Source organism: Pisolithus orientalis, assembly GCF_024613125.1.
Source record: "Pisolithus orientalis strain OTSU chromosome Unknown F5J12scaffold_92, whole genome shotgun sequence".
Lineage (NCBI taxonomy): Eukaryota > Fungi > Basidiomycota > Agaricomycetes > Boletales > Pisolithaceae > Pisolithus > Pisolithus orientalis.
The window spans coordinates 20,530-32,738 of record NW_026260873.1 but is presented as its reverse complement, the minus strand read 5'-3'; the positions used below and the strand labels follow the sequence as shown (position 1 = coordinate 32,738).

Here is a 12,209-nt window from a genome sequence, read left to right as displayed (position 1 = left end):
ATCTTGAGTCGAAGGGTTTCAGCCTCCCTCATGAAGGCATTTTCTTCAGCATTCTTCAGCTCGATATCAAGCTTCCAGAGCTCCTGCTCCCTTTGATGCTTATCCTCCACATCTTTCCACTGCATCCTGAGCTTCTCCTTCCTCAACTCAAGCTCCCAATCCTTCAGCATATACTGCATTTTTGCCAGGTACCATTCAGTCTTACCAGAAGACAAGGATGCTAGTATTGACTCAGCCTCTTGACTCAAGTCAATGACCTGGCTTTGAAGTTGAGACTTGTTGTGAGCAACTGGGAGAGAACTTGCCTCTGTTGATGTTGTCTTGGATGATGAGGACCATGGGGTCCTCATGACAGCCTTCCCCTTACAGGAAGAGCTAGATGATGATGATGCAGAGGAAATGACACTTCCAGTGGAAGTGGGGGGACGAAGGTATGGTGATTGGCAGAATGCAGAGCAGTTATCCAAGAAAGGTGTGTGAGACTTGCAAGGGAGGGAAAATTGAGACCACACTTCAGGAGTCAACAGCTGAGGATATGACTGCTGATTCATTAACAATGATCCATTAGTGATGTCCCAATAGAAACACACCTGATCACTGTGAACTGACACTGAGTCCATGTTAACATCCTCTCCATCTCCAAAGCCAGGGTCTGTGCCTTCCAGATCAAAGATACTATCAGCAAATTCATCCCCCTCATTCATGACTAGATCACCAACATGAGACATCCTCTCATCAACTTCACCATCCTCCAGATCTTGATTGCCACACATTTCCTTGGTCCCAGTATTCAAAGGGGTACCTTCATCCACCAGAGCAGCAGGTGACCCCACTCCCAAGTCTGAAGTCTTCTGTGTACCAGATGATTTATTTTGGACAATGGCTAAAAAATCTTCAGCATGATTTTTGTCCAGCTCAGAATTAATCAGGTCAGAGTCAAAGGAGGGGTTGCCCTGCCAGATGGAATGCAGATCATCATACCAGGGTAAAGTGTTGAGAACAGCTTCTGTAATCATACACATCAGTGACTGTAATCCCACTAGATTGATTGATAACTTACAATGGAGATTTGCATAGCTTGCATGACCAGGCATAATGCCTTCCCCTGATTGTTTAAAGTGTGCACAGCACTTGCAATATGATCCCTTCAGCCTAAATGATCATTAAAAAATCACAGATAAAATATGAAGAGGAGACTGATGTAGTGATGTGGTTGCCTACACTAACTTGGAACTTAGCAGTGCCCGCCATGTACATTTTGGAGGATGATGTGCTGCAGGATTGTCAAGTCTATGGAGAGGAATATACTCAGACTTCAATTTGGTTGAAGCTAAACAATGAACTACCTATGGAGAGGAATATACTGTAGGTAGGTAAGTAAGTGTTCCAATATAATGAATGGAAGGAGTCCCACCTCAGACTTCAAGTTGGTTGAAGCTGAGGTGCAGTAAGGAAAAAATAAACTGCTAAGTGTCCGCTCTTGGATTACATAATGCTGTGCTTGGTGAACCACAACTAAGGTAAAGGTGATAAACTCCAACAGTACATGTCTGTTATGCTGACAACTCATATCATGCCATGAATCGAGTGTCAATGACACAGGCATGTGACAGCACAAGAAGGGGCGCATAATTTAACTTCACTAGCAGAGGAACACTAGTCTTGGCCAACCAAAGTCATACTGGCAAGTCCTTGTTGGTTCAGCGTGCAGAGCTAAGGGTGGTTGCAAAGTAGATTTCAAATGAGGGACTGGTACGATACATGTGGGTTTATATACATATGTACAGTATCATACCATAAACATTCAAAAACATGGTTTAATCGCTCACCAACTTCCAAAGGCGGCAGGTGCAAGGGCAACCCGACTGCAGACCTAGCTTTGCAGGTCTAGATGCTAAACCATTGGTTTAGAGGGGGAGGGATTAAATGTATATGAGTCAAAGTGGAGCATTCACCTGGGGTGAACGTGTCATGTGACCATGTGGATCAGAGCCACCAGCAGATCACGGAAGAAAGGTAAACAGGCATAGCCTGACTATAGTACAATCCTGGGTTTGACAGGGGATTACCATAAAAGGGAAAGAAAGGAGAAATATATGGAACGTAAGTCCAGCTGCGAAGACAGCAGCTTACGGGATACAAGAACATCCCCACAGGCAGGATGAGGCATGAGCATAGTACATAAGCATCTATGAAAGGAAAGAATGTGAGCGCAGCATAACATCACCCCCCTCTCAAGGCCTGAGGTCCTCTGAAGGTGGGTAAAGGCCTTGGATGACCCATGAGCAAATCTCAGTGTTAGTTGTGACCACAAGTTGGGCAGTCAGTTGACCAATGTCCAAGGCATGAACATCAGTAGCAGGCGAACTGGTGAAGGGGATGCTGCCAATCGACAGGAACAAGCCCACCAAGTTCTCTCTTGTTGAGGGAGGACATAGGTACTGCGATGAAGGGAGTTGCTGGTAGAGCTCTTGTTGTCTGATGAGCATAGAAGAGGGCTCTTCCAGCAGCATTGCCTTGTGCCTGGGCAAAGAAGTCAAGCCAGTCCCTGGGCGATCCATTGAAGGGGACAGCAGTGAGGGCATCTGCAATGGCCTGGTACAATCTTCTCCCAGCAATCGCAACACCTCAGTTCGACATCTCCATCAGCCTTTCCACTTCCTCCGGCTCCAGTTCTGGACCTCGCTTCTTGGCTCTTCCATGGCACTTCTCCGAGAGGGTTCTCAGGTAAGCATGGTCCTCCAGTCACTGTTTGAGTCTCCGGAGGCAGGAGCCCACGGACCACGACATCAAGAGGAGTTTGGTCAAGGAAAGAGCAAAAGGAAGAGATCAGAGCAGGTCTGTAGTCCTCGTGGACGATTTTCACCATGGCTTCTTGGGTTTTAAGAGCTTCTTGGAGGATGGTGGAGTTGGCTTTGTCGATATCTTCGTACATATGTGCTTCGAAGCTTGCCTCTGCAATCCCTACCTGGTCATGGATATGCTTTCCAATTATTTCTGAGCTTTGGAAGACCTTAGACAGCACCCATAGATGCTCGTGGCATTCTCCTGCTCTCCAGCTGTGTGATTCCCAGTGCTCAAAGTTGTTAAGCAGCCGCACATAACCAAGGAAGATGCTTGCCTCAGGAGCCACCCATCCAGTTGTTGTGGGGGCTGCTGGCATGAAGGCAGGGGCTGTGACGACAGAGGGCGAGAGAGAGGGCCTTGGAGCAGATGGGCCATCTCGAGGGAGTGGTGAGGGGGATCTGTAACCGGCTTGGGAGAGTGGAGGGGTGTTGCACACCCTGAAAGAGGCGTCATGACGAGGCTCAGGTGATGTGGCGGGAGCTTTGGACTTTCCCTTGCAGGTGTCCTTGTGGGCTCTCTGCGAAGCAGGGAGGGAGCACATGACTGGGTACGGGTAAGGACAGGTGGCAGAGGCGATGGAGTCGTGAAGGGGTTGGTAGGCCCCAGCGAGTGCAGAGTGGGTGGATACAATGGGGAATGGGGTACATAATGCATTGCAGGTGCGTACTGGTGGTTCTGAGAGGTGAGGAGGGGTGCTGGGATAGTGATTGAAGTAGGGTCTCGAGGGATCATAGGGTTCGTCAATGTCGGCATGGAAGTCATTGTTGAAATAGTCAGAGCTGGGGTTCTCAGTGTTGGGGGTGTAGGACATGTCACAGTTAGAGGTCATGAACACGCTTGTACTCCCCTAAAATTTCTGGGGCATTTATAAGGTTTTCCTTGCTCTCCCAACTGTTCTGGGAATGTGGGTAACCGAGCCACTTGACCAGATAGAGGTATTTTTGCTGAGGGTTTTCACTGGGACCTTTTGACGATGATTTGATTTTGCATGCACATTTGTGCTTAAGTATAGCCTTGACTTCCCATTCGTTCTCGTCTCCAACCAACTTGGGGGGAGGTGGGGGAATTGCCGGTCCATACTCTTTTGTTTTGACAAAGGGGGTCAGCTTGGACATGTGGAACACAGGGTGTACCTTCCAGTTAGGGGGTAGTTCGAGCTTGTATGCCACCAGGCTGATCCATTCAGAAATTACAAATGGGCCATGGTGTTGGGGTGCAAGCTTCTTTGACGGAACATCCCTTTTTAGGTCAGACGTGTCAAGCCAAACCTTATCTCCTATGGAGAACTCCATATAGGTTCCTTTTGATTGCTGCTTCATTTAACTCCTGTGCTTCTTTGTGCGTGACTATCATGGCATCTCAGTTGGCTGCCAGCTGTTTGAGTTGATCCCTGGTGAGAGACCCCTGTGGGGGTTGCCTGGTAGGATAGGGGGCGGGATTGAAATTGTACATGAGGGAAAATGGTGTTTGGTAGTGAGACGAGTGAATGCAAGAGTTATGCGCCATTTGAGCATCTGGGAGTTTGGTGTGCCACCCATGAGGGTCCATGTCGGCATACATCTGAAGATATGTGCTGACCTCCTGATTTACATGTTCAGCTTTGCCATTGGTCTGGGGGTGGTAAGCCATGGAGGCTTTTAACTCGACTCTGAGGGAGTGGTAGAGGTCCCTAGTGAAGGCAGAAACGAATTGCAGGCCACGATCTGAGATGATGGCTTCTGGTACCCCCCAATGCGGGTACATGTACATGTGGTAAAGGTCCACGACTCTGACACTACTCACGGTTTTGGTAGTCGGTAGGAAGAAAGCTCCCTTTGTTAGCCCTTGGTTGACGATAGTTAATATTGAGTCGTATTTTCCTCCGGACAGGGGCAAGTCCGTTACCAGGTCCATGGAGACCTGTTTGAAGGGGAAGGGGTTCTTGGCTACATCATGTGGGGTAACCAGTGGAGTGGTCAGGTGCGTGTTTACTTTGTTCACTTGGCAGACAGGGCACCCTTTGCAGTAGTTTCTGATTGATTGGTACATTCCAGGCCACCAGATGTATTTGTTCATTTTCTTCATCATGGCTTTTACTCTGGGATGTCCAAAGGTGGGTAAGTCGTGATACTGCCGAAGGATGTCTTGGCGAATGGGTTCAGGTACGAAGATCCTTCTCCCTTTTCTCCTGACTCCATCAGACCCTTCTGTTGTTTCCAGTGCAGGAGAGGAGCTGGAGGCTTTCTTTACCTCCTGGTACAGATCCACATTTAGTTGGTAGACATGTTTCTTCCCTTTGGCCTTCTCTCCGGGCTTCTTGATGGGCTTGGCAGCTTCCCTTTGGGAGCATGAGATGGTCTTTTCTGGCATATTTATTTTGAAAAGGGAAACGACCAAGGGCCTCACCCCCCCCCCCCTCAAGCCAAACAGCCGTTGGAAGTAAGGTGGAGACAGTTCCAGGCTTGGCGTTGAAATCCGAGCAGCAGGAGAGGGTATCAGTGGCGGAATTTTTGGTTCTGGCAATGTGGATGAAGAGTAACAGGTACTCCTGAAGTGTGGCCTGCCAGCGAGCCTGGCAGGCCATTAACTTCTGCGGTTGCATGTAGTATGTGATATTTTGGTGGTTGGTGTAGACCATTGTCAGTTCTGGGGGCAAGAGCAAGTAAGGGTGCCATTGCTTGAGGGCGCACATGACTGCTAGCATTTCCAGATCATAGACCTGGTAGTTTTGCTCTGCTCCGGTAAGGGATTGAGACATATATGCACAGGGATGAAGAGTTCCCGAGTCATCAGCCTGTGATAGGATGGCTCTGGTACCAAGCTTGGAGGCGTCCATGTGAAGCATGAAGGGCTTCTTTAGGTCTGGGAGGCAGAGGACTGGCTTTGACAAGAGGGCCGACTTTAGAGTCTCAAAGGCTAAAGCCTGTTCTGATCCCCAATTCCATTTTCTTGGACAGGTCATGGAGAGGATGAGCGACTTGCAAGAAGTCAGAAATGAACTGTTGGTAGAAGTTACAGAAGCCTAGGAAAGAGCAGAGTTCTTTCAGGGTTGTCAGTGTGGGCCAAGTTTTGATGGCTTCGATTTTAATATCCGATGGTTTGTACTGACCCTGATGGATCACGAACCCCAGGAACTCTATTTCCTCGGTTTCGAAGACACTTCTTGAGCTTGAGTCGAAGGTGTTCTTTTGAGGCGATCTCCAGAAACCTTTGGATGGTGTTCTGCAGTCCCTCTTTTGTTTTTGAGTGTATGGTTACGTCGTCCATGAAGATCACAGCCTTCCTTTCACCCTTCAGTTCATGGAACATGTGGTCCATGTACCTCTGGAAGGTAGGCAGTGAGTTGCACTGACTGAAAAACATTACAGTCAGTTCGAAGAGTCCTCTTGGGGTGACAAAAGCTCCCTTCCACTCATCACCTTCTTTCACCCTTATGTTAGTGAATCCCCATCACACATCGAACTTGGCGAAGTAACGAGACTTGGCAAGCTCATTGAGGAGGGTTTTCATGTCAGGAAGGGGGTAAGAGTCAATGACGGTGTGGGAGTTTAGGTACCGATAGTCTTGTATGAGTCTTCTCTTCCCATCCTTCTTTCCTATGAAAAACACAGGTGCTGCTTGAGCCAATTTGGAGGGGCATATCTTTCCACATTTGAGATTTTCTTCAATGAACTCATCAAGTCCTTTGAGTTCATCTAGCAAGAGCGGGTAGATGGCTCCTTTCTTGGGCTGGAAGCTGGGCTTCAGGCAAATTTCATGGTCGAGGAAACCTCAATGTGGCGGAAGAGGGACTTCTTCTTCTGAGAAGACTACCAAGAAGTCTCAATATTCCGATGGTAAATCAACCTCTGCTTGGACATGCGATGCTTCGAGCTTTGTGGAGATGGACGTCTGGCTTATCTTGACGGTTCAGGCAAAATCCGTTCTGCATACTTGATTTTTCTTGTTGAGGCCATGGTCGAGCTCCCCCCAGCCAATCAGCTTTCTTGATGTCCAGCTAATGATGGGGTTGTGCTCCTTTATCCAGGGCATTCCCAGGAGGAGGGATTCCCAATTTCCGAGCTTGAGGACATACGCACAGATGCACATAGTCTTCCCCCAGATCTTGGCTCTGAAGGAGGTGATATGGGTTACCCAATCTCCGGTCTTCCCTTTGTAGCTTCAGGATTCCCAGGGCCTCATGATTTTTCGCATTGGGATGTCGTACCTCTCTACAATGGCAGGGTCAGTGATATTTGTTTCTGCACCCGAGTCAAGGATTGTTCGGACAGTAGCATTTTTGCAATCAACGAGGTAAGCAAAACTGGCAATAGAAGTGATGGACATATCTTGCTCGTAATTGTACACTTTCTTGGTCTCTAGCTTAACCTCTATCTTTCAGGATACTATAGGCTCTCTTCCTGATGCTACACAAGGTGAGTCTCTCAAAAATCTGGATTCCCTTTTGGTCCTCCGTCATCAGTGGGTTCATCATTCTCCCCATCGTAGTGGTTGGTCAGTTCTGAATCTTCCTCCTCTTCGGAATTCTTGTCAAGCTCTTCAAGCATAGCCAGGATGCAAGTATGGAGCTTGTGGTTCAAGGGGGACCTACCATTCGTTGTGGATGAGGGGCAATTTGCCTTTACATGCCCTGTCTTACCACATCCATAACAGGTAGGAGCATCCTTCTGTGATTGGACCTTAGGCTTCCGATCAACATCCATGGCATAAGGGTCTCAGTTCTGAGTTTTCAGAGATGAAGTGGATTTTGATCCGTAAGAACCGTGCTGTTCCTGTTTCCATAAATAGGAACAATCTTGGAAAGATACCTTTCCAGTGAAGACTTTGAGTGTCACCATTGCTGCCCTAGCTGCTGTTGCTTGTTGGATCCAATCTTGTATGGTGTCGGGTTTGGGTCCCGACATGAGGATCCATTTGTTGATTTCTTCATTGAGTCCTTTACTGAAGAAAACAGCTGCAGTGGTATCTCTAGTAGAGATCCTGGCTTTGTTGAGGCAGTTTCGGAAATCCGCAATGTATTCATCAAGGGAGCAGTCCCCTTGGCAGATAGCAGACAGATAAATCAAGGCAGTGGCCTTGGCATCTCCAACTTGGAAAGTTTCTTTTAATTTAGCGACAAACTCATCCCATCCATCGAAGATCTTGAGGTTGCCTAAGGCTGTCATGTTTTCGTTGACATAGGCTTCCGCAAAGGCGCAGGCCAAACCACTTCCCATGTAGGAAAGGGTGAAGGCAATTTTCGACTGATCTTTGTAGTAGATATGGTCATTGGTAGCGAGGTAGAGTTTGACACTGCTCAACCAGGCTGAGAAGTCCTGGTGTGCTCCGTTGTATGAGAAGGGTTTGTTGAGACCTATTTCTTTCATACCTCCTCCCCTAGAGTCATGTTCCTTTTCTCTCTCCTCGGAACCTCAGGAGGGGCCTTTAGGCCTTACCACATCTCAGTTAAAGAGCAACTTGTAGAATTCGGCAGCCATTTCAGGAGTGACCTTACTCTGTCTGGTGAAGGGATCTTGAAGGGTTAGCCCAGTCACATGGTGGGTGAGTTCTTCTGCCATCTTGTTGACTGAAGGAGTAGGAAGGTGTATGTCGGTAGATGATGATACTGAGGGGTCCACTGGTCCGGCTATCCCTGGAGTTTTGGTGTATGGGCTCAGAGGCCTAGGTTCACGATATGAAGTGAAATTAACTGGTGAGGTCAATTCTACCACTTGCCCGAGCTGGGGTCTTACTGGCAGGTCTTCAAGACCTATATGTGGGTTGGGTGTTTGAATAGATGGATGTCTTACAAGTGGTCTTGCTTGGAGAACCTCTTTTCCTTTTCGGGATGGTACAGGAGGTTTGAACGGAGAGGCTGCTGATGGAGGCCTCTTGCTTCCTTCTTCTTGGCGGTGTGAAGACATGTTGATGAAGTGGAAGAGTTAGTGCCTGAAGATTAGGGGCTAGCTCACTGACGAATCAGTGGTTCCTGTTGGAGTGGCGGGAGGTGGTCATTTTGCAGGCTATTTTGCCTAGCAAGGATTCCAGACCACAGGTATCCAAAGTGATTTGAAATCTTCTGTTATGCCGACGACTTGTATCATGCCATGAATCGAGTGTCAATGACACAGGCACATGACAGCGTGAGAAGGGGTGCATAATTTAACTTCACTAGCAGAGGAACACTAGTCTTGGCCAACCAAAGTCATACTGGCGAGTCCTTGTTGGTTCAGCATGCAGAGCTAAGGGTGGTTGCAAAGTAGATTTCAAATGAGGGACTGGTACGATACATGCAGGTTTATATACATATGTACAGTACCATACCATAAACATTTGAAAACATGGTTTAATCACTCACCAACTTCCAAAGGCAGTGGGTGCAAGGGCAACCTGACTGTGGACCTAGCTTTGCAGGTCTAGACACTAAACCATTGGTTTAGAGGGGGAGGGATTAAACGTATATGAGTCAAAGTGGAGCGTTCACCCGGGATGAACGTGTCATGTGACTGCATGGATCAGAGCCACCAGCAGATCACAGAAGAAAGGTAAATGGGCATAGCCTGGCTATAGTACAATCCCAGGTTTGACAGGGGATTACCATAAAAGGGAAAGAAAGGAGAAACATATGGAACGTAAGTCCAGCTGCAAAGACAGCAGCTTACAGGATACAAGAATGTCCCCACAGGTGGGACGAGGCGCAAGCATAGTACGTAAGTGTCTATGAAAGGAAAGAATGTGAGCGCAGTGTAACAATGTCCTTGTAGTAGGGATCATTCTTTAATATGACTTCAGTGATAATTGCTTGAACTTCTTTCTTGTTATGGCCCACTGGCCCCTCATCAGGTGAAGGTGGTGAGACAGTTGTGATCTTATCACTAAAAAGGATTCTCCAGTTTGCAGGATGGGTGAGCAACCAGTTGACAAGTATATCAGTACAAGGAACATCCCAGTTGATGTTCTTCAGCTGAAGACCTTCTGTAGTAGATGCATTACCAGTAGTGGTGACAGCCTGCTGGCTGGATGAAGCCAGGTTCTTGCCCTTGGTTCCACCACAAGTAGATCTACCACTTGATCCATGACCAGAGCCTGAATTCCCAGTGGGTCTGTCAGATCCTCCTCAATGGGCTTGTTCACTTGAAGATGCCATGGGCTGACCTGAGATTGCTTGCAGGCAAGCAGAGCACCAAATGTGTGGTCATAGAGGAGACATAACTTTTCAAACTCCACAAGGCCAATGCCAGTTGCAGATGCCATTCCAGAACAATTCCAGAGTGCTTCCAGCACCACCTTGAGTGCCACTAGTGTTAATTTCCTGATGATGTGCGAGAGAGGCAAGGGTGCTTCAAAGCCACCTATCCAGACGAAGGTTTCTGCGACTCTCGTCGTTACACGTGCTGTCTCGAGCCTTTCGCGTACTACGGCCATACACTAAAGCGAGAGACCAGGTGGTGGGGAGGCCCAACGTGCAATATTTTCTTCGGTGGAGGGCAGCGGCATGCCGGCTACGAAGCTTTCTGAATCCTAGGAGGATGGGTTGTCGGCGCGTTCTCAAGCGCAGCAATGTCAATCTCGACGCCGGCTATGCTTGAGGGATGGGGTTGGTCTTTGAAGTGACTCGGAGAAAATGCCAGGATGGTCGTATCATGGCAGGCGCATGGCTTCATTCATGGTGTCATCAATACGGGCAAGCTAGCTAGTTTCCACGTTATAGCATGCTGTGGCTATCTGATCCCCCACAGAGTATGGTAAGCTCGTAGCGCTAAATTTGGGCTGGTGTTTCACTTTGTGCCGAGACACACGCATTTATGGATGTTTTTAGCCCCCACCACATATGCGACCACTCCGACCAAGAAGGCCAGTATACTTACAATGTGAGTCCCGTCTTCTCTCAGCCTTGCTGTCTTGCCTAATTGGTATCCCGCATCAGCAACTTAACACGATGTGTGTCTCGCATATCATGAACTGATTGACATCCATTGATTCTTCGTGGTGTCTATGCTTGCTGTGCCCTGCTTAACACGCTCGCCTTACCGATGTACAATCAGAGACTTAGTTTCCATGGTATATTCAAAAAAAAAACTGGCATTCTCCTTATGGGAACACGGGAGCCGAAACGCCTAGACACGGGTAACGCGACGGAAGGATGGCCCGCATGGCTCGATGTATATGCCGCTCGCATCGAATGAGAGAAAATAGACAGCGAGTATGCTAGAGAAGATTTCAACGAAGGGCGGAATGGCTTCAAACTCTTGCTTGACCAGGTGATCAAAATTGTTGGTTTCCGTGGTTAGGATTTGCCTAAACATTTGTGACAGCTGGCTAATGTTGCAACACGTGATTCCCTTCGTGTCACTACTGCTGCGTAGCCTAACTAGTCTGGTGACCAGACCGAGACCTCTATGACGCCCGTTGAGTACACTAATGAGGCAAGCTAGTCTACTTAGATATAAGATTTAGTCTCCTCTTCCAGGGCATGCGCAGCCACCAGGTGTGCAGAGATCTGGGTCAAGCCAGACTCAGAGACTGCGCTACACAAAGCATACATCGTCGTAATGGAGATAACGAAGGATTTGATATACGGCTTTGATTTCCTTCTCCCGATGCGGACCTGGGAATATGCGGGCAAGGACGTGAGCCTATGCAGGCGTCATCAACCTTGGGTCGTGCATCCGGCAATATTCCCAGAACGCGGGATAGTAGCCGGCGGTCTCCCAGTCGATGATCCCTGTAATCGTGGAGCCTTCGACGAGAATACTCTGGGGGAGAAGGTCGCCGTGAGTAAGGTGGACATTTGCCTCTGGGAAAGCAGCTGAACAGTTCATTCACGAATTCTTCTCCGCAGAAATCGAGGAATATGCTGCGATAGTAGTCGAGGTACTCCTGGATGCTCGAAAATGCGTGTGGAGGTTGTCGGGGGTAGGGCATGAACCGGTTATTGTACGGACCACCAGTGACGGACCCGATCATCGTGCTCGTGTATGAGCGCATGTCTTTGAGAACGACAAGCAGCCGATCAGCGATGTGGTTGAGTTCGATAGGGGACATGCTGCCAATAACGGTATTCAGGGGCACGTCACGGCATTCTTCCATGAAGAAATACCACACGCCCTTCGTGTTCCAGTTCCAGGGCTCGACGACGGCGTTGGGGAAGGGGGCGTGATGTAACACACGAGGTATAGGGACAGAAAGGCGTCCGTGAACGAACTGCAGAGCACGGACTTCAGCGTCATGGTCCCAACCGAACTTGACCAGAATACCGAGTGCGAATCTAGAGACGGGCTTTTCTCCACCTGGAGTGACACGTTCCAGGGCTACAAGCTCCTCCGCGTTGGCCGGTGAAGGGAGAATACCCTTTGAGGTGTCTGGAGCACACTGAACAAACGAATATGAAAGACAATATCGGG

At 48.5% G+C, this 12,209-nt stretch overlaps 2 protein-coding genes across 2 annotated transcripts; one reads left to right on the top strand and one right to left on the bottom strand.

Annotated features, from left to right (window-relative positions):
- Positions 1 to 10,437: 10,437 nt before the first annotated feature.
- Positions 10,438 to 10,991, top strand: F5J12DRAFT_787208 (uncharacterized protein; the record flags this gene model as incomplete). The annotated part of the gene is made up of 3 exons (XM_051743597.1): positions 10,438 to 10,550; positions 10,625 to 10,676; positions 10,851 to 10,991. 3 exons carry the CDS (start codon positions 10,438 to 10,440, stop codon positions 10,989 to 10,991), a joined length of 306 nt encoding a protein of 101 aa, XP_051594511.1.
- A 450-nt stretch (positions 10,992 to 11,441) lies between these two features.
- F5J12DRAFT_728758 (uncharacterized protein) lies at positions 11,442 to 11,627 on the bottom strand (the record flags this gene model as incomplete). Its single annotated transcript, XM_051741909.1, has 1 exon — positions 11,442 to 11,627. The coding sequence occupies one exon, from the start codon at positions 11,625 to 11,627 to the stop codon at positions 11,442 to 11,444; it is 186 nt and encodes a 61-aa protein (XP_051594510.1).
- Between the last annotated feature and the right edge of the window lie 582 nt (positions 11,628 to 12,209).